Here is a 19,644-nt window from a genome sequence, read left to right on the forward strand (position 1 = left end):
TTACAAATAAGTAAAGATACTTTATTAATTTGAAAATATTAATTGGGAAGAATACATACTTTGTAAACGGGTTTCTACCAGAGCCTCTAATGTAAATATAAAATATAAATACTCAGTTGATGAGGACTCCCAAGCTGTCAGCTGAGGACTTCCTCTGCAGTTGGCCAGGGGTCCCTTTTGCCAAGCTTGGAAGGCAGCAGTAGCATCCCTGAGTCATAGATGCTGGCACCTCAGTGGCTCATGGATGCTGCCAGCGACTGCTGTGCTTGGTGGAGGGAAGTTCTGGTTGTCTCTAGAGGAGTTCCTCTGCTAGTGGTGCTTGGCAATCCCCACCAGCCACAGCAAGGGTCAGCAAGTACTTCAACACTGTAGAAATAAAACCAGAAATGCATTTCCTTTTCTTCTGAACACAATACAAAGACATCTGCTATATGCATTTCCCAAAGCTAACATATTTTAGTCAATAAATTCCGTTTTTTACCTTTGTTGTCTGGAGACTTATTTTTCCATCAAGTTGGTCCCAGTTTCTTTTTTCTGCTTTCCCATCTTCTGTAAATTCTTCTATTGCTGTCCATTGGTTCCTCCTACCATGGTCCAGCATTTATCCCTCTCTCATCCCCCAGACCATGTGCAGCATCTTTTGCCCCTGCCCACCAGCTCCATGCCCATTTTTCCTTCTATCACCCCTCTCCAGCACCGTGCCACATCTCTCCCTCCATTCCCTTCACCACTATGTCCAACATTCCTCCCTCTTGCATCCCTTTCAATCTGTCCTACTGTTCCCTTTCCACAACATTTTTCCCTCTCATCTTTGTTTTCTCTATCATCTGTACCTCACTCCTTCCCTATGACCAAAAATTCTCCTCTTTTTTCCATTCCCCGTGTATACGACCATCTCTCTTTCCCTCTCACTGACACACCCACGCCCAATTCTCCTTTTCTATTCCCTCCCTCACCTCAGCATCTTTTTCCCTCCCTTCCTCCATCCTCTCTCCCAAGTTCATGCATTCTGTGTCCAAAAACACACTCCCCCACCGCCCTTCTGTGTCCTGCATTTGCCTCCCACGTTTGAGTCCAGGTAATAGCAGGGGTTGGAGGCAGCTCGAGCCAAGAGGCTCATCTTCTTTTCTTGCCTACAGCACGCCACACGTAGTCGACCCAGAAGTCTTCCCCCGACGTCAGAGGTGACGTTGGAGAGAAGGCTTCGCATCAGTCACGTGCAGCATGCAGATACACAAACACTGTCTTCACTTCAATTAGCATCTCTTGAAAATCTGTTTTATGTCTGTACTGCCACTCACTTCTACCAGAGCTATAAACTACAGCATAACATGATGCCAAATGTCTCCTTTTGGTGGGGAAACTATTGGTATTTATTTGTTATTACCAAGGTACTACCGTTTGTTTGCTTGCTCCCCCCAAAAGGTTGCATCTTGTTCTTTGTTTTTGCAGAAAATGAAAATATATATATATACTGTATCTAATATAATAAAATGCTAGGCTGCGCATGCGCACTCAAAAGTCGTGTTCCCTGATCCGTCGCGGAAACACGACTGCGCATGCGCGCCCACGGCTCTCTCGCGCTTATGCTCAAGCCGCCGCCATGGCTCATCTATCGAACCACACTAGGATCGAGAGAGGAGCTGCAGCGGCGGCTTTCAACTAAAAAAAAAAAGTGACACAGCTGGGGGTAGCCGCGAGGTTGCGGCGGCCTTCCTCACCCCCGACTCTCACTGCACGGAGCCGCGACAACGGGTTTGAAAAAAAAAAAAGGGAGCCGTTAGCCTTTCAGCAGCTCCCTCTTAATTTAAGGTAAGTCGGCGGCTTTCAATTTAAACACGGGCGGGTGGCCCGCAGACAGAAGGCTGCCGAAGCCGAAACAAAGCTTCCCGGGGGGGAGGGGGGAGGACGGCACGGCAAGCGACGGCGAGGAGGGAGTGGGAGCAGGCCGCAGAGGCTGTCGGTGCCTGCAGGCCGCGGCGGTTTTAGGCAGATGTCGGCATGGGAAGAAGTGCTGATGGACCCGGGGGGGGGGGGGCAAAAAAAAAAGATGGGAGGTCTACTGCTGGACAGGGGAAAAAGAAAATAGATACTGCTGGACAGGGGGAAGAGGTGCTGATGGACGGGTGGGGGGGGCAAAAAAAAGGAAGGGAGGCCTACTGCTGGACAGGGGAAACAGAAAAGAGGTACTGCTGGACAGGGGAAGAGGTGCTGATGGAGGGGGGGGCAAAAAAAGGAAGGGAAGCCTACTGCTGGACAGGGGAAACAGAAAACAGGTACTGCTGGACAGGGGAAGAGGTGCTGATGGAGGGGGGGGGCAAAAAAAAGAAGGGAGGTCTACTGCTGGACATGGGAAACAGAAAAGAGGTACTGCTGGACAGGGGAAGAGGTGCTGATGGATGGGGGGGGGAAGGAACGGAGAACTAATGCTGGACAGGGGGAGCAGGAAACTGGTACTGCGTGGTGGACAGCCGAGGAAAAAGAAAGACAGAAAGAAAGAAATACTGAAACAGGCTAAGGAGAGAGAGAGAGAGAGAGAGAGAGAAAGAAAGAAATACACACACACACACACATATTCTAGCACCCGTTAATGTAACGGGCTTAAAGACTAGTATATATATATATGTAGATAGATAGATATTTTTCTATTCCAGATTGCACTTCCCTTTACCTCTGATTGTATATGTTTTTTACTGTTGGATTGCTGTAAATGTAGTTGCACTGTATAGTATGTGCATAATAATGACAGCCTAAAGTAATACACGTGAGGATATAAAATAAAAATGTTTGGGCAAGTTACTGAGAACAGATCTGTTAACAGCTATTAGCCAGGTAGGCTTGTGGATTGCCATTTCTTACTATTTGATAGGGATGTGCATGCCAATGTACATTAAATTTAATGTGCATTAAATTGATTTAATATGTGTTAATGTATGAATTAATGTACATTAACTAGTGCATGTAAAAAAGAAAACCAAGAAAAAAGATTGAAAATGACCCAAAATAGAACATAATTTTGCATGCACACCTCTACTGCTTGACGTGAATAATGGGAAATAGACCTCCTTATTGGAACCTGTTGGCTATTTCTTCCAAAGGATTCAAATTGGTCATTTGGAAACAGAATAAAGTAGAATCTCAGTTATCTGGCACCCATGGGAATTGGTGGATGCCAGATAACTGTAGTTTCTGGTTATTTGAGAGTTAATGTAAAAATAGAGTGAGGTGGGAAAGGAGACAATTATCATTCCCCCTCCCCCACTTGTAGGTCCCGCATCTTCTTCTCTTCTTTCTTAGTCACTTTCTCTCCCCCCTTCTCTCCCACTTTCTCTTCCCCCTTCTCCCCCCACTCCTTCCTTCCCTTACCAAAAGCAGCAAAGCCTCCCCCATGGTCCCAAAACAGTAGAGCCAGTCCTGACAACCTCCTCCATCCCTCCCTCTGTTCCCAAGGCAGCACAGCTACTCTTGACAACCCCCCTCCCTTCCCCCAACTCTCTCACTCAACTGATTATGTAGTGGCAGCTGGCAAGCAGAGTAAGCATAGGTAAATAGGCAGCTTCTGGCCAGCCCCTGCAGGACCAGCTGTGCTGCTTCAGGAACAGAGGGAAGGAAGGAGGAGGTTGTCAGGACCAGCTCTACTTCTTTGGGAATGGAAGAAGGGAAGGGGTTGTCAGGACCAGTTCTGGTGCTTCAGGAATGGAGGGAGGGAGGAAGGGAGATTGGTGTCTTCCCACAATGCTTTGGGAGCTGGAGGGAGGAAGATTTGTGGCTACTTGCCTCTGGGGCTGGAAGGAGGGAGGGAGGGGAGGTTATTGGGTTAGGAGAGCTGCATGGGAATCCTGCGGGTTCCCCCTTCAGGTCGCGGGGATCCCGTGGGGATGACCCCTCGGGTCATGGGGATCCCATGGGGACCCCTTTATTGTCTCAGGGATCCCGTGGGGTTGGAGGCAGCTTGAGCCAAGAGGCTCGTCTTCTTTTCCTGCCTGCAGCACACCACATGTAGCTGACCCGGAAGTCTTTTCCCAACATCAGCGCTGACATCGGAGGGAAGGCTTCACGTCAGTCATGTGCAGCGTGTAGGCCCCTCCTTCTTCTCTATTACTCATGATGCACAGTGAGAATGGGGAACCGGCCAGGTGATGTAGGACGGTAGGCTGCCACCACTCCTAATCCCAAGTCCAGGAAAGCGGGAGTGGCACCAGCATGGCGCCGCCCCGCCTGGAGTACAGGTATTAGTCGCCCCCCTCCTGCACCTCACATCTCAAGAAACTGGGGAGTGTGACAAACCTGTGGCCAGCTTTGTCCCTGTATGGGATAAAAGCAAAACACGGTCCCTGGTCAGAAGGGCTGACCAGGTTAAAAGTAAAAGTTTGGTTTTGGCTGACTACCCCTCAGACAGTGAGGTAGAGCAGGAGAGGCAGGAACATAGGTACATCCAGCAGAGGTACATTTGGGGGAGGCTTCGGGGGTTGATCTTAACTAGGGCTTATTTTTGTGGTAGGGCTTATATTAGGAGCATCTTTAAAAATCATGTTAGGGCTTATTTTCGGGATAGGTCTTATTTTCAGGGAAACAGGGTATGAGGTATATTAATACTAAAAATAAATAAACTAGTGAGTTTTACTGTGCAATGTGTTTAAAGCAACTGATTTAAAAAAAAAAAAAGTCACCAAACTATGGGTCTTACTTCACCCTTTAATAAAAGCAATATTGATTATTTGAATACAATGATCTGCATAGCTTACTATGCCATCTGCCTTACCTGGCTCACTGTTCCCATGTTCATCCTTAACCAGAATAGATTGAGCTGGCGTAGGTCATGTCCGTCAACACAAATGGTGCCTTTAACACATTTAAAAAGCTGTGATCAGGTTATGTAGTGCTGTATAATCTCATTACAAAACATCTAGCTGAAAAAAGCATCTCAGAACACATCCTGTTCAAGAGGAAAACACATACATTGACTTTAAAATTCCCAAGTGCTCACTCACAAAACATGGTACTCTCTTGTCATGTTTTTAGAAGGATATTCATATGGAAATAATATTCAACATGAGCAAATTGACCTCGCAAAAGCACTTTGTTTAATCTGTGTAGGTCTTCCTACATCCCCCTTGACATTAGCAAGAGCTAACAAAAGCATTAACCTTTTCCTATCGTAATAAATTTTATGTTACGCTGGTTCCAATCGTAATTATTTTAGCAAAGTTTTGTATTATTCACCGTTATCATTTACGGCTATTGTAAACATAATGTAAATAAGTCATAAGTCTGAGGTAAGAGGAACACTCATCTAGAAGTGAGGTTTACGCTTTGACAGCTAGATTTTTTAAAAATCCTACTATAATGGCTGCATGTTTTTTATTTTAAAACTTCACGAGGGAGGGGCCATACATTTTACAAGATTTAATCACTTTCATGTTCAAAGTGTTCTTGTTTTAGACCGGGTGTTCTAAAAGGTACAACCCCGCCTCTCTTGACAGGACTCTAGGATTTGAGACTGACAGGAGTTTTATAACCTTTTGACGTTAATACCGTACATTAGCTGGGATGCTGTAGCAATTTTTCTGCTTTTTCCTACCTATAATGTAGATATCTAAGTCTAATTCAGTTTAGGGCAAGAGTTTTAAGCGTTACAAAATTCTCTGATTTGAAATCTGGTCTAGGATTAAGAAATTAAAGTTCTGTACTGAAAGGGCCTACGGTATGTAGAAGTTCTTTATCAAGCCTGTGTTTACAGTCAACTCAAGTTCATGTTGGTATGAGGGAGCAGTTTGCTGTATTTTTCAACCATACAGAATTCGAGGGCCTAGGTGTCCAGTGTGCCCATCGTGAGGGCCCCGGCGGAATGGGGGTTGCCTGGGGAGGGGGAAGACAAAGAGAGTGAGAGAGACAAAGACCTGGACAAAAGGTGGGAAGACTCAAAATGTTAGCAGAAGGAAGAGAGAGAGAGAGAGAAGCCTGAAACAAAGAGGAGGCAGAAGAGAGGGAGGCAGATGTTGGACTATGGGAGGTGCAGACAGAAGAGATAGAGGGGGAGAGAGACCCTGAGGAAGAACAGAGAGATGCAAGATCATAACAGAGGGGGAAGAGAGCAGGAGACATGTTGCCAATAGGGATGGAGGAGAGAGGAAGAAAAGTTGGACTCCTGGAGGGACAGAGAGAGATGTTGGTTGGGGAATGGAACGAGGTCTGGAGGACAGAAGAGGTGCACTCGGTATATATATAAATAAATATGGGGGTCTTTTACTAAGGCGCACTAGCCAATTTAGTGCACACTAAATGCTAACGCATCCATAGAATATAATGGGCGCATTAGCACTTAGTGCACGCTAAATTGGCTAGCGCACCGTAGTAAAAGAGGGGGTATATGTTTAGTATTTTTATTTTTGGTAGATCATTTTGACTTGGTCATTTTAAAAGTAGCTCGCAAGCCAAAAAAGTGTGGGCACCCCTGTTCTATGTTCATCTTAGATTTATAGAAAGATTAGGTTCTTACCTCGATAAGCTTCTTTCCTGTAAATGGGTGTAGAAATCAAGGACAGACAGGTAGTCACCCTGAAACCATGTGTTTCTGCAGAAGGCATCAATCATTTTCTTCAGCTCAGCCTCTTTCTTCAGTGGGCTGTGCTGTAATCCTTCAGTTTGTACTAAAGTGATCAAATAGCATATAACAAAAATACACAGAAAGCAGGGGGTAAGGAGAAACTCCGCCTCCTTTCTCAGTGGGCTGTGCTGTAATCCCTCAATTTGTACCAAAGCAACTGAATAGCACTAAATAACAAAAATACACAGAAAGAAGGGGGTATGTGGAAACTCCTCAAATAACAACTATTGTTCTGTTCTGTAAATAACATGGGCTGCCGATAGGGACAGAAGGATTCTGCCCAGCAAAACAACATGGGAGCTTGCTGGCCCACGGGAGTGCTTCTTGTGCCCCCCTGACCATATACTTATGCCGTGGTGTTGTCAGAGAATACTTGCACCGCTTTTCCTTCCAGAATGGGCTGGAGAGTGAGTAATTGCAGCTGAATCGCTCGGAGCTCTAGATAAGTGATCAACAAACACTTCAGACAAAGAGTTCACTGCCCCTGAATGCAGCAGTCCCCACAATGAGCACCCCAACCTGACAGGCTGGCAACCATCATACTAGTCCATCCACTCTGAGATCCGAACAAGCCTGCCTGGCGGAGATCCTCCCCCTGAAGCCTCCAGTCCAAACTTCTGCAAGGCCAGACTGAGGGAGCTGGACAGTCCAGTAGATCTCTGATCTGGAGTTGCAATTTGTGTCTGTGTGCCTCGGGAACAAACACACGACCCTGTTGGGTGTCGAAAAGAATGCCCTGGGACTCCAAAGACTGGGATGGTGTCAACTAGCTCTTCCAGAAGTTGACAATCAAACCTAAAACCTGTAGCAGAGATACTACTGTCTCCACCGCACTTTCGCACTCATGTCAAAACAGAACCCGGATTAACCAATTGACCAAATAAGGAGGAACCAGGACCGCCTGCCGGTGGAGAAAAGCCATCACAACTATCATCACTTTGGTAAAAGCGTGGGACGCTCTCATGAGGCTAAAGGACAGAACTGCAAACTGGAAATGCTGTTGCAGAACAGGGAGATGCAGAAATTTGCGATGCTCCAGAAATATTGGAATATGGAGGAAAGCCTCTACGAGATCCAAGGACGCTAGAACTCCACAAGAGACAGCAGCATTGACCATGCTCATGGCTTCCATTTGGAAATAAGGAATTTGCAGGAAGCAAGTGATGGACATGAGATCCAGAATGGGCCTCCAGTCCTCCATTCGTACTTTGGAATGATGAATTATAAAGAGTATCTGTCAAAGCCTGATCCATGTTCTGGAACAGGTACCAGTGCTGAGATGTCAAAGAGATGCTGCAAAGTAGTGTGGACCTTAGACTCCTATTCTGGCCGACCTGCTGGTGAGTCCATAAACAAATCCAGAGGCAGGCAAAATAAATTTTTCTTGTGCCCCTCCTGAATAATGTCCAGCATCCATTTATTCAACGACAATATTACTATGAAATTTGCTGCCAGAGAAAGTAGTCAAGAGTAGCGATACTGTTAAGTATAAAAAAAGAGTTTGGACAAGCTCTTAATGGACAGATCCATCAATGCTTATTAGTCAGATAGATATGGATATCTACTTCTGGGAGGAAGTAACAAGAAAAGATTTTTTTTATTAGAATCTGCCAGGTATCTTCAAGTGACCCAGACTGCTCATTCTCAGATACTGGGTTCAGTGGATCACTAGTTTGACCAAGAATGAAATCTTCTGTTCATATATGCTAAGACATTTCTTATTAACATAGTAGCATAGTAAATGAGAGCAGTGAAAGACCTGAATGGCCCATCCAGTCTGCCCATTAGTTATTCTCATTAAAAATACATCATTAAATTAACTTGTTTCTTCTTTGATATTTTTGGGCTATAGTAGACCTTAGTAGCATTTCTAGAAATGCCAACAGCTTTAAACAGATACAAAATTTCACTCTTCAGCACCAAGATGTAGACCTACCAGAGAGAGGATCGTACAGCCGCAACAGCAGTGAAACCAATGTCGACTTTCCAGAGCCACTAGGCCCAACTATTGCCATAACAGAACCAGCAGGAATGGAGAGATCAAAACCTTGTAAAATAAGTGCCTCTGGGCGGCTTGGATATGAAAAGTGAATATTCTGGAATTCAAGGGCACCTTGAAAAGTTTCTGGAGCTAACACCTTACCCTCTGAAAAAGAAAAAAAAATGTAGAAAAACTATAAACCATATAAACACAGTTAAAACAAAATCTAAAGCAGTTTTCAATATTATTCTTGGATGGCAATCTGCATTCAAAGGATGCTCAGAAGGGACAGCTCAAGGGATTGTGGTGCCTTAAGACAACTTGCTTCAGCATCCTCTTTCACCAGTATTGGCGCTACACTTCTCCCTCCAAATTCGCAAGGGTTAGGGGCAGAGCCGGCCCATAAATATGGAAAATCGCAAATAACTTTTAGGGCCAACTCTGACCCACCTCTGCCTCCCTCCTGTGTCCTGGACCTCCCCAGACCTTACTTGGTGGTCTAGCGGTGATGCAGGGCAATAGCGATCTTCCTATGCTCCTGCCCCGTGCAGAGCCATCAACAAAAATGGCTGCTGTGAGTTCCCATTGTAGTCTCGTGAGACAACGGGAACTCACAGCATCTATTTTTGATAACGGCTCTGCACGGGGTAGGAAGATCGCTCCTGTCCCGCATCACCGCTAGACCACCAGGTAAGATCTGGGGAGATCCAGGAGGCGGAATGGGTCCAACATCTCTCTCTCTCTCTCTCCCTTCCCTTTCCTCCCTCTCTCCCAATGGATCTGGCATCTTTAACATATCTCTGTTGGTCCAACATCTCTCTTTCCCATGTGTTCTCCCTTACCTATAGGGAGGGGAACAAACTTAACCAGTGGACCAGGTAAGACACTGGCCGTGATATCCTAGGCTGGGGATTTTGACACATTTTACACCAGTGTTCATCTGGTCCAGTGGTTAAGCTGGCCTTGATGATCAGTATGATTTGTGGCATATATCATTTATGTAGTGATGTGCCTCTGGAGGGGGAGGGGGAGGAAGGAAAGAGAACAAACATCAAAGAGAATGCTAGAAACTACTTTTTATGGAGCTATAATATCCATACAGTGGCCTAGTGGTTAGAGCAGCTGCCTCAGCACCATTAAGTTGCAAGTTTAATCCCCACTGCAGCTCCTTGTGACTCGACAAGTAATTTAACACTTCTTTGTCCATGTAAACCGCTTTGATTGTATAAATCACAGAGAAAAAGCAGTATATCAAGTTCCATCCCCTTTACCTTTATAACAAAAAAAAAAAAAAAAATCTGAAAAAATTCTTAGTATAGTTAAGATTTAAGGTCAATAATCTATCTGGGTTTCATGACTTTGATGAGATGGACACAAAAAGAAATGCAAAGGAAATTCTTTGCAAGCTACACAAACGTGTGATGATATTTTCATTACATAATTAGACAAATATTAATATAGCTAACTTTTTCACAGTGCCACAGTAGTAATGCTTTTTTTACAAAACCACAGTAGTACTGTTGTGGTAAAGGCACCAAAGCCCATTGAATTCCTATGGGCTTCAATGCATTTACTGAGGCAGCAGTGCTACTGTGGCTTTGCAAAGGGGTTCTTTTAACCTCAAAAATTGCATTTATTTCAATTTGGTGACAATTTACTATAAAACAGAAGGTGTAGAACACCACTGTTTTCTCACCTGACACATCATCACAGACAGAAAGCTAAATGTACCCAAATTATGTGTGTGGAAAACGTGTGTGCCAAACTGAGCAAAGATATCTATATCTAAAACACCACATTGAAGGAGTAACCTAGTTGTTAGTGAAATGGGCTAAGAACCAGGGGAACCAAGTTAGATTCCCACTGCAGCTTCTTGTGTCTCTGGGCAAGTCACTTAACCCTTTGTTGCCACAGGTACAAAATAACTACCTGTAAACCACTTTGACGTTAACCACAGAAAGGCGGCACATCAAATCTTCTCTCTCTTCCCCAACACATGAGGTCTGTTCAAAAAGTTCCAGGACAGTTTGAATTGCATGCCAATGGAAAGTTCTTTTGAGATGCGCTAGGTGCTGTTGAATAGCTTGAAACCTCATGAGTAACCTCTTTTTTCAGTTTGCTGATATCTATTTTCGTCTCCAAGCTACAGCAGGTTTTGTGAAAGTGTGTTTTCGTGATCGGCTATTTTTAATCATGTGCGAGCTCAATAAGCAGCGCTACAGCATGAAGTTCTGTTTTAAATTGGGTAAACAGCTACAGAAACTTATGAAATGTTGAAAGTGGCTTATGGGGAACATGTAATGAATTGTGGAAGGCGTTTTGAATGCATCAAAATTCACAAATTGTGCACAAAAACAGTATGACAGTTCTTCCCCAGCCACCTTACTCTTGACTTGGCCCCTGATAACAACTTTTTGTTTCCTAAACTTAAATCCACGCTGAAAAGAACGTGATTTGACATTATTGAAGACAAAGCAAAATTTAATGCAGCAACTTTTGGTGATTCTGGAAGATGCATTTAAGGACCTTTTCCAGAAGTGGAAACAACGTTGGCAAAAGTGTATATGTAGGGAAGGGGAGTATTTTAAAAGGCACTCAATGTAAAAAGATGTAAGATTGTTTCATACATTTTTATAAAATCAGTCCTGGAACTTTTTGAACAGACCTCGTATAATGTAATGCATAATTAATATGTGGAGAAAACTTGCAGACAAAGGTGATAAACGGTCAAAACCGTGACAGTTCATCACCAGGAAGCAATCACAGTATATATTAAGGCACAAAGAATAGACACCGATATATGCTGACCATTCTGGTTTTCCTTTGGACATGTACGTAAAGAAGCTACGATGACCAGCAAGTTCCCACCACCATTGACTGCAAGTTTTCCATGCATATAATTAGAATATTACATTACATTACATTACATTAGTGATTTCTATTCCGCTTGTGCCTTGCGGTTCTAAGCGGATTACATTAGAAGATGGCTGGTCATTTCCAGCGATGACAATACAATTCTTTACATTACTTTACAAACTTTGCATACCTAACTTTACATAACTTTTCGTACATAACTTTACAAAACTTTACGTGGAATTACTTTGCATTATTTACATTATCTTTACAATACTTGCATAACTTACATTACATTATTTTACATAGCATAACTTTATATTACAGAAAAGCTAGATTCTGTTTTTAAGTTGTTATATCTGACGTTTTGAGATATTTAGTGGATACAATGTTTCCAGATATGAATTGACTTATCGTCAATTGCGACTAGATTAGATGTTGCCTGTGGAGAGGAATTGCAGGAAGTTGCGAAGGGGATAGAAGATGATGGTAGATTATATTGTTGGGATGTGTTTTTTGAATAGTATGGTTTTGATATCTTTTCGAAATGCTTTATAGTCAGTAGTTGTGATCAGCAACTTGGAGATGGTGGGGTCAATTTTCGCGGCCTGTGTAGCAAGTAGGTTGTCATATAGTTTTTTGCGTCTTGTGTCTTTGAGTGGGGGGTAAGTGAATGGGATCTGGGTTCTCCTTACTCTGGGTGAAAGGTTTCGGTGTAGGCGGCTGTTTAGGTAGAAAGATGCTGTTCCATTTAGTACTTTGAATAATAGACAGTATAGTTTGAATTGGATTCTTGCTCGTATCGGTAGCCAGTGAGAGTCGAGATAGGCATTAGTGATGTGATCATATTTTCCTAGCGAATAGATGAGTCTGAGAGCTGTGTTCTGTACTGTCCGTAATTGTTTGATCATGTAAGTGGGGCATGGTAGATAAAGGCTGTTGCAGTAGTCTACAAGTCCTAGCACAAGTGATTGGACTATGATCCTGTAATGTACTTTGTCAAAGAATTTTCTTATTTTCCGCAGGTTGCGCATGGTGTAGAAAGCTTTTTGGATAGTTTTGTTGATATGAATCTGTATTGTGCAGCACCTGTCTATCGTTACTCCCAGAATTTTGAGCGCGGACTGTATTGGGTATTTGATTGCATTTGCCACCAATTCAGTTACATTTAGCTTGAACATGTGATAAAGTGCCATTTGATGAAATGTCTGCGGTGGTACAGTGTCACGTGATGAATTGTCAGGTGTTTATCTAGCTCTATGCTGAAATGAGGTGCTGATTAACTGTCACTTGATGAAATGGCAGATACAGATGGCAAAAATTCTGTTCTTCTACACCTAAATATGAGCCTTGTGAAACTAGTAAGGCTCACATTTAGACACATAAGAAGTGTCACATGATAAAATTTCCGTGTCAAATGATGAAATGTCAATACACCTTTATTTCAACCTAAGTTGACATCTTCATCTTTCCCAGGTTAAGGTAAGAGTATCTGTCCCAGCTTCATTACAACTCACCATCTGTCCATTCCTACCTGTAATCACATTGTAGATCTTAATCCAACTGTCAAAGAATTATTCTCCTTCTTAACATCCCTAGGATTCTCCGTTCCCCCCACGGCCACCACCCACCAGAAGGGCCACCATCTAGACCAGGGGTGGGCAACTCAGGTCCTCGAGGGCCGGAATCCAGTCGGGATTTCAGGATTTCCCCAATGAATATGCATTGAAAGCAGTGCATGCAAATAGATCTCAAGCATATTCATCGCTTTGAAGTACGATTAAGCGATTAATCAAAAATTTTAATAAACTTGAAACTTGATCTACTATCTAACCCAAACACTGAAACAGATTTTAACACCAACTGGATCACCTTCAGCAACCAGATCCTTGACAAAATCGCTCCTCTAAAGAAAAGCAAAAAAAAGACAACACCTTATTGACGGGTGGTATGACACGAAACTAGCTTCACTTAAAAGAAAAGCACGCCAACTAGAAAGAATCTGGAACAAAACAAAGAGGGAAGAGGATAAAGCAATATGGAGATCCAAAATCTATGAGTACAAAAGAATCACCAAGGAAAAATGTACTTTCTACTCTAACAAAATAGGATCCCCCACTACCAAGAACTTCTCAGATTAATCAATTCACTTCTTGAAAATCGATCACCACAAAAGATCCTCCTCCACACAACTACCAACAGGTGAGAACTTTGTTCTTCACTTCAAGTCAAAAATCCTCAATCTCAAAACTTCCTTCCAGACTCCACCGTCCAACTTCCTCCCTACAACTACACCCATTCACCATGACCCAATCCTGATAGACATGAACTTGAGCCACTTTAAACCCCCCAACTGGTTCCTATTTCTCAAGCTCTATAATAAATATGCCAAAACATTCTGCCGCCTAGACAACTGCCCACCCACCATCATGAGAGCAGCCCATACCCCCTCAAGGCCATGCTCTTTGACTGGATCTCTCATTTAATGGCAAATAGCGAATTCCCAACCTATCTTAGCCACATCCTCATCTCGCCATTTAAAGAATCGCAAAGACCCCATATCAACAACATCCAACTACAGACCAGTAGCCAACATCCCCCTCTTCACCAAAGTGATGGAAGGCCTAATCAACACTGCCCTTACGAACTACCTAGATAAATTCTCAATACTTCACAAATACCAATCGGGGTCCCGCTCACACCACAGCACCGAAACAGCCTTAGCCTCCATCATTGATCACATTGCACAACTACTCAGCTCAGGGAAACATGCACTAATACTCCAATTTGACCTCAACAGCGCCTTCAACTTGGTGGACCATGACATCCTACTCAACCGGATAGACGCCATAGGTATCTCAGACCATGTACTCTGGTTTAGAGGCTTCCTAAGAAACCAATCCTACCAAGTCACCAGTGAGCAAACCTACTCCCAGATCTGGACCAACCCCTGTGGTGTTCCCCAAGGCTCCCCTTTATCCCCCACCCCATTTATACAAACTGAACCTCCAATCATACATCTACGCGGATGACATCACGATCATTGTCCCCATCTCTACACTGTCAACATCTCTACACTGTCAACCGAAACCAAACACTTCATCTCATAAATCATCAACCAGGTGGACTAGTACGTGAAGCTAAAATGAGTTTAATTAAACTCCACTGGACAAAGACGGCTGGTGAATACCGATGCTAAGCCAAAACACGGACCGTGTAGGGTCATCTATTGAAGCACATCACACTGCCACACTGTTTGCTGTATTTGTATTTAAACTCAACCACCATCAGTTACATTAGCACCATTTGACTAGCTACTGATTATATCAGCATGACATTTGGAACTCTAAGCTTCATGTTTCAGAATCAATGCCATTATTTATTGTGAGCTATTAGTTGCTCTTACTGAACTATATTTTTTTTTTTACAATGTGCAATGTTTTTATTTTTTTTACTGTGTGCATTGTTTTTATTATTTATCATTTATTACTTTCATGTTAATAAACCTGGGATTTGCTGGTTCATTTACTCCACTTCTCTGGTTTCTTTGAATACCAAGAGCAGTGCTGTAAACAGGATGCCCAAGGTTAGCCTTATTCTGCTGCATTTGCCTAAAGGAAGTGACATCAAAGGAAGCAGACACGGCAGAATGGGGCAGACCTTGGGCGTCCTATATACAATGCTGCTCCTGCCACCAGCTGCCACCACTTTGGGAAGACCACGGGAAGAAGGGGAATGGAGATTACGGACCTGTGTGGTGAGAGGAACAGGAGAGAGTGACCACACACGTAAGTACGAGTCCAACTTAAGTGGACGTTCATAACCCAGGGACTGCCTGTACTCCTAAACACTTACCATTAAAGGGTAGCATTGGCTTCCTGTCTAGAAGCTCCCAGAGACGTCCGCCTGCACCAAAACCTTTCATTAATTCAGAATAAAAAGAGCTCAAGCCTGAAACACAAGCAGAGAAATGCCAAATTCTCTATTACTGAAAGAGCAGAGATATGAACACACAAGCACAGATCATTTTCCACCTTTTTAGATTTCAGCTGTCTTATTTTTTAACTTTATCCCTCTAATGGAAAACACAAAAAAGCAGCAAGTACTCATGCATACAATTTTTAAGCATGCTTTCTCATGGTTCATAGATGTTTTTGGGGGTTGTAACCCCCCTCATTATACTGTAAACTTAACTTTTTCCCTGTTTTTAGGGAAAAAGTGAAGTTTTCAGTAAAATGTGGGGGGTTACAACCCCCCACAACGTGGTGCGATCTGTATAAAATAAAGTGGGGGGGTTCCCCCACACACACCCCCGTCGGAACCCCTAAAAACAGTTATTTTCTTCGGCGCGCGCCTCCGCGCTGCGCTCAGTTATCGGCGCACACCTTTGTTTTCCACGGTTTTGACCTGACACCGTAGCAGGATTAGCTTATCAACAGAGAATTATGAAAAAATAGCCATAGAAACAAACTTGAAGGTGCCACATTTTGTATTTAACACTGATCAGATCTTGTGTTTAATTACTAACCAGCCTAATCTCGACCTCAACTACAGTAGCAAAATTCTGGATAATGGATTCTGCATTCCACTATCTACAAACTCTGTATATCTTATTTCATCCACAGTCTTGTGGGCATTAACAGTTACCATAATTCAGCAACAATTGTACTTTAGTCCTTAATTGTACTTTAGTCCTTAATTTGTTGAAGACCCTTGACAAAATTTATAGCAGAGAAAAGCAATTTTCTCAAAACACTTTCTTCAGTAGTTTGCTAGCCTAAACATGTGGCCTTACTCTTCATCTGTTGTATTTTTTATAATCAGCTCTTTGGGACCCAAATTTGCAGACCAGGGGAAAAAAGATTAAGAACTAAATATACCTAGTTTTAAAAACAATGGCATTCAGTAAACAGAGCAAGGTACAATAAAGGGGGACAATTTCTTAACAGAACAGCTATGTGAAATATCTCAAAAGGCAAGTTATACAGGAATAGATATAGTACAATTGTTGGAATTTTTAGTGTAGCTTCAGTTTCGATAGATTTATCTCCTAAACAGAAGCTACACTAAAAATTAACAATTGTACTATATCTATTCCTGTATAACTTGTATATCTTGTATAACATGTATTATATCTACTCATGTATAACATGTCGTATTCTTATAAGCTTATAATCTTTTTTTTTTTTTTTTATATAAATTCTTTATTCATTTTCAAATTTACAATAAATGTAACAATATATCCAAACAAAAAAACAATAAATATAACACTTAATAATCATTAATGGTACAAATAATGTGCTCTTATCTCCCACCCTTTCTTATCATATAATCAATACCTTATACAATATGTAACAATAAATTTACCCTCCCCTCCCCCCCTCACAATCAAACTTGTAAATTTAAGGGGAAAAAAAAATAAAATAAAATGTCATCTAATCAGTACAATACTTTTTAATAGCTCCCACACATCCTGAAATTTCCTGAAAAAACCACGCTGTATTGCAATAAATCTTTCCATTTTATAAACATGACATAAGGAATTCCACCAGAAATTATAATTTAATCTACTCCAATTTTTCCAATTATACGTAATTTGTTGAATGGCAACCCCCGTCATTATAAGTAATAATTTGTTATTATTTGTAGAAATCTGACTTTTTGCTCTCATTGCCATACCAAATAGCACAGTATCATATGATAATGCCACTGGGTTACCTAATAAACAAGCTTATAATCTTATAATATGTACATTGTAATTCGCTGACTGTCCAGCTCTCTTTGGTGTGAACCGCCTAGAAGTCATCTGACTATGGCGGTATAGAAGAATAAAATTATTATTATTATTTTATGTAAAGAGGATGTGAAGAATCCAAAATAAGTCCACAAAAAAATCCACCAGTATGTATCTATAAAGTGCTACATAAACTTTTAATAGTAGTACCGGTAGTAGTTTATAATGGTTTTCAGAGGAAAATAAACATACACATTTAATACTGTGTGTGTTTATCTGCTTGCTGCATACCTCCAATGCTCACACCGACCCAGAAGGCATACATGAGAAAGGAAGAGAGTTCTCCCACAGTCATATGAGCACTGCCCATGAGCAGTCCTCCTTTATACAATACCGAGAGTACGATCAGGTTCCCAGTCAGTCCTGTCTGTCAAAAACATAAAATCACATTAGACCTGAGCTCTCACCTTACACTCCCAAGAATATTACAATAACTACCATTTAACCAGATTTTACATATTGGGCTCCTTAATTTTGCAGAGATTAAAGACTGCAGAATTGTTTTTTTTAACTGGATTGATTTAATAGTTACTTTTTTCCCACTCTAAGCCTCATGATCAGATGATCAGTTGCCAAGACTCACCTCAGAGTACACATCGCTCTGCCAGATTGCTGTAGTATTTATTAATGCTGGAGCAGGTCTGGTTTGCTGGTTACCATGCTGAGAATTTAATAAACTTTACTGCACACATTAAAAGCTCAGCTAATTATCACTTTTGTTTCTCACAAAAACTGCTTAGGGATCTTAGATTTGCCTCTCTGCATTTGCATTTTCTTCCCCCAAACACACATCGTCTGCTGCTGCTCCCTGGAACCACCTTCCAACCTCTCACCCACCCCCACCCCATACCAAACTCATGTTACCACATTTTAAGACAATATCCTGTAACAGATTTCCCTCCCCCATGCAAATAATATACCATCGGGCAGCAGAAGGTACTGATCAAATGTGGAACTACAAGTCCCAGCATGCACAGGACAATGGAGCTCAATGTTGAGGCACAGAAGCAGGATTCACAGGAGAGAGGTATTTCTATCCAGGCTGAGTTTATTATAGAGAGGTCCCTGAGGCAGAAAGAGGAACTCCCAAGTTTTCCTTAGAGATAGCCGGAGGCAGGCCTTGGGAAAACAGAGTGATGCCTGTAGTAGTTTGGCTGAGATAAGCCAAATTCATTCTATTTTGTGTAAGGCAAATGATAACAAATAAAAATGTTATTTATAAGCAATTATGTCTTGGTGACCTCCCTGGACATGCCAGGCTAACCAGCCAAATCAGGCTAGTCTCCCACATATGGTGTTTTTTGCTGGTTTTTAGCTTCTGCTGCAGAGAGGCTGGGGCCCTCAATACAGAAAGTTTTATTTTTTTGTGTGGAACAGCCTAAGGAGACAAGTTCTGGCTGAAGTTTAGCAAAGGAATTTATTTATAACAGGTATTTAGAGCCAGACTGGCAGGAGTTGTTCTCTTTCTTTTTGTTTTGTGTCAAGAGAGAGAAAAAAAAGGAAAAAGCTTGTGTATATAAGTTTCAAGTTTAATAAAAATTTGATTAATCGCCTATCATGGATTCTCGGTGATATGCAATATAAAATGGGGCATACAAATTTAAATTTAAAAAAACAAACAAATTACATGGACAAAGAAGGACATACAGGTAAACGAGAAGGAGAGGGCTGAACTACAATAAAATCAAGTAAAGAGAACATAAAGAGGGAAGAACAAGAGGAAGAGGGAAGAGCTTCTTCATGGCTGCCATTTACTTGATTGGGGAAAGTGGGCTAACATCAGTGCTCAAAGGCATCTTTGAACAGGAAACTGCTCAAAGCTAGTGGATCAGTGTGAACGATGAAAAGCTGTTCTTTCTGCACACCTACCCATTGAGCAGACAGCTTCTTGCTATTTTATTTGCACGCACAAAGAGTGATGCACTTGATGAAGGAGTTCTCTAGAAATGTTCAAGTAGTGGCTTGGGTGCTTGAACAATATGCTTACAAAATGCTATCTTCCTCTCCTGACTCCAACAGATTTTCACCTTTATTAAACATAAGTATCTTTTATACTCACCGCTCCAAAGAAGCCAGCTCGGGCTAATGCCTCTTTATTTGCAAACTGCAGCACATAATCTATTTTGCTTTTGTATTTTTCCATTTCTATCATTTCCTTCCCAAATGCCCGGACTGTTCTTAGGTTTCCGATGCGCTCTTCAGCTAACTATTTAAAAATGGAAAACAAAAATCCCAGTATCACAGTGCTGCATCTGTAATTCTCATTGTAAACCAATTACATAACTGTTTAAATCTACAAATACTTTTTCTTATCTGCCTTGTCTTTTACAAAGCCGCTTTAGAGATTTCTACCACGGGCCAGCGAGTTAAATGCTCATAGGAATTCTATGAGCGTCAAAGCATTTATCT

The 19,644-nt window shown here is 42.1% G+C and overlaps 1 protein-coding gene across 2 annotated transcripts in view; it reads right to left on the reverse strand.

The window, feature by feature from the left end:
- ABCB10 (ATP binding cassette subfamily B member 10) overlaps window positions 1-19,644 on the reverse strand; it is a 94,142-nt gene that overhangs the window by 30,674 nt on the left and 43,824 nt on the right. For both annotated transcript variants that reach the window (XM_033938879.1, XM_033938880.1), the window contains exons 5-9: window positions 19,295-19,441; window positions 17,467-17,602; window positions 15,297-15,392; window positions 8,544-8,753; window positions 4,763-4,842 (exon numbers count right to left, since the gene is read on the reverse strand). In XM_033938879.1, the coding sequence (XP_033794770.1) occupies window positions 4,763-4,842; window positions 8,544-8,753; window positions 15,297-15,392; window positions 17,467-17,602; window positions 19,295-19,441 (669 nt within the window). The remainder of the gene's footprint in view (window positions 1-4,762; window positions 4,843-8,543; window positions 8,754-15,296; window positions 15,393-17,466; window positions 17,603-19,294; window positions 19,442-19,644) is intronic.

Source organism: Geotrypetes seraphini, chromosome 3, assembly GCF_902459505.1.
Source record: "Geotrypetes seraphini chromosome 3, aGeoSer1.1, whole genome shotgun sequence".
Classification (NCBI taxonomy): domain Eukaryota; kingdom Metazoa; phylum Chordata; class Amphibia; order Gymnophiona; family Dermophiidae; genus Geotrypetes; species Geotrypetes seraphini.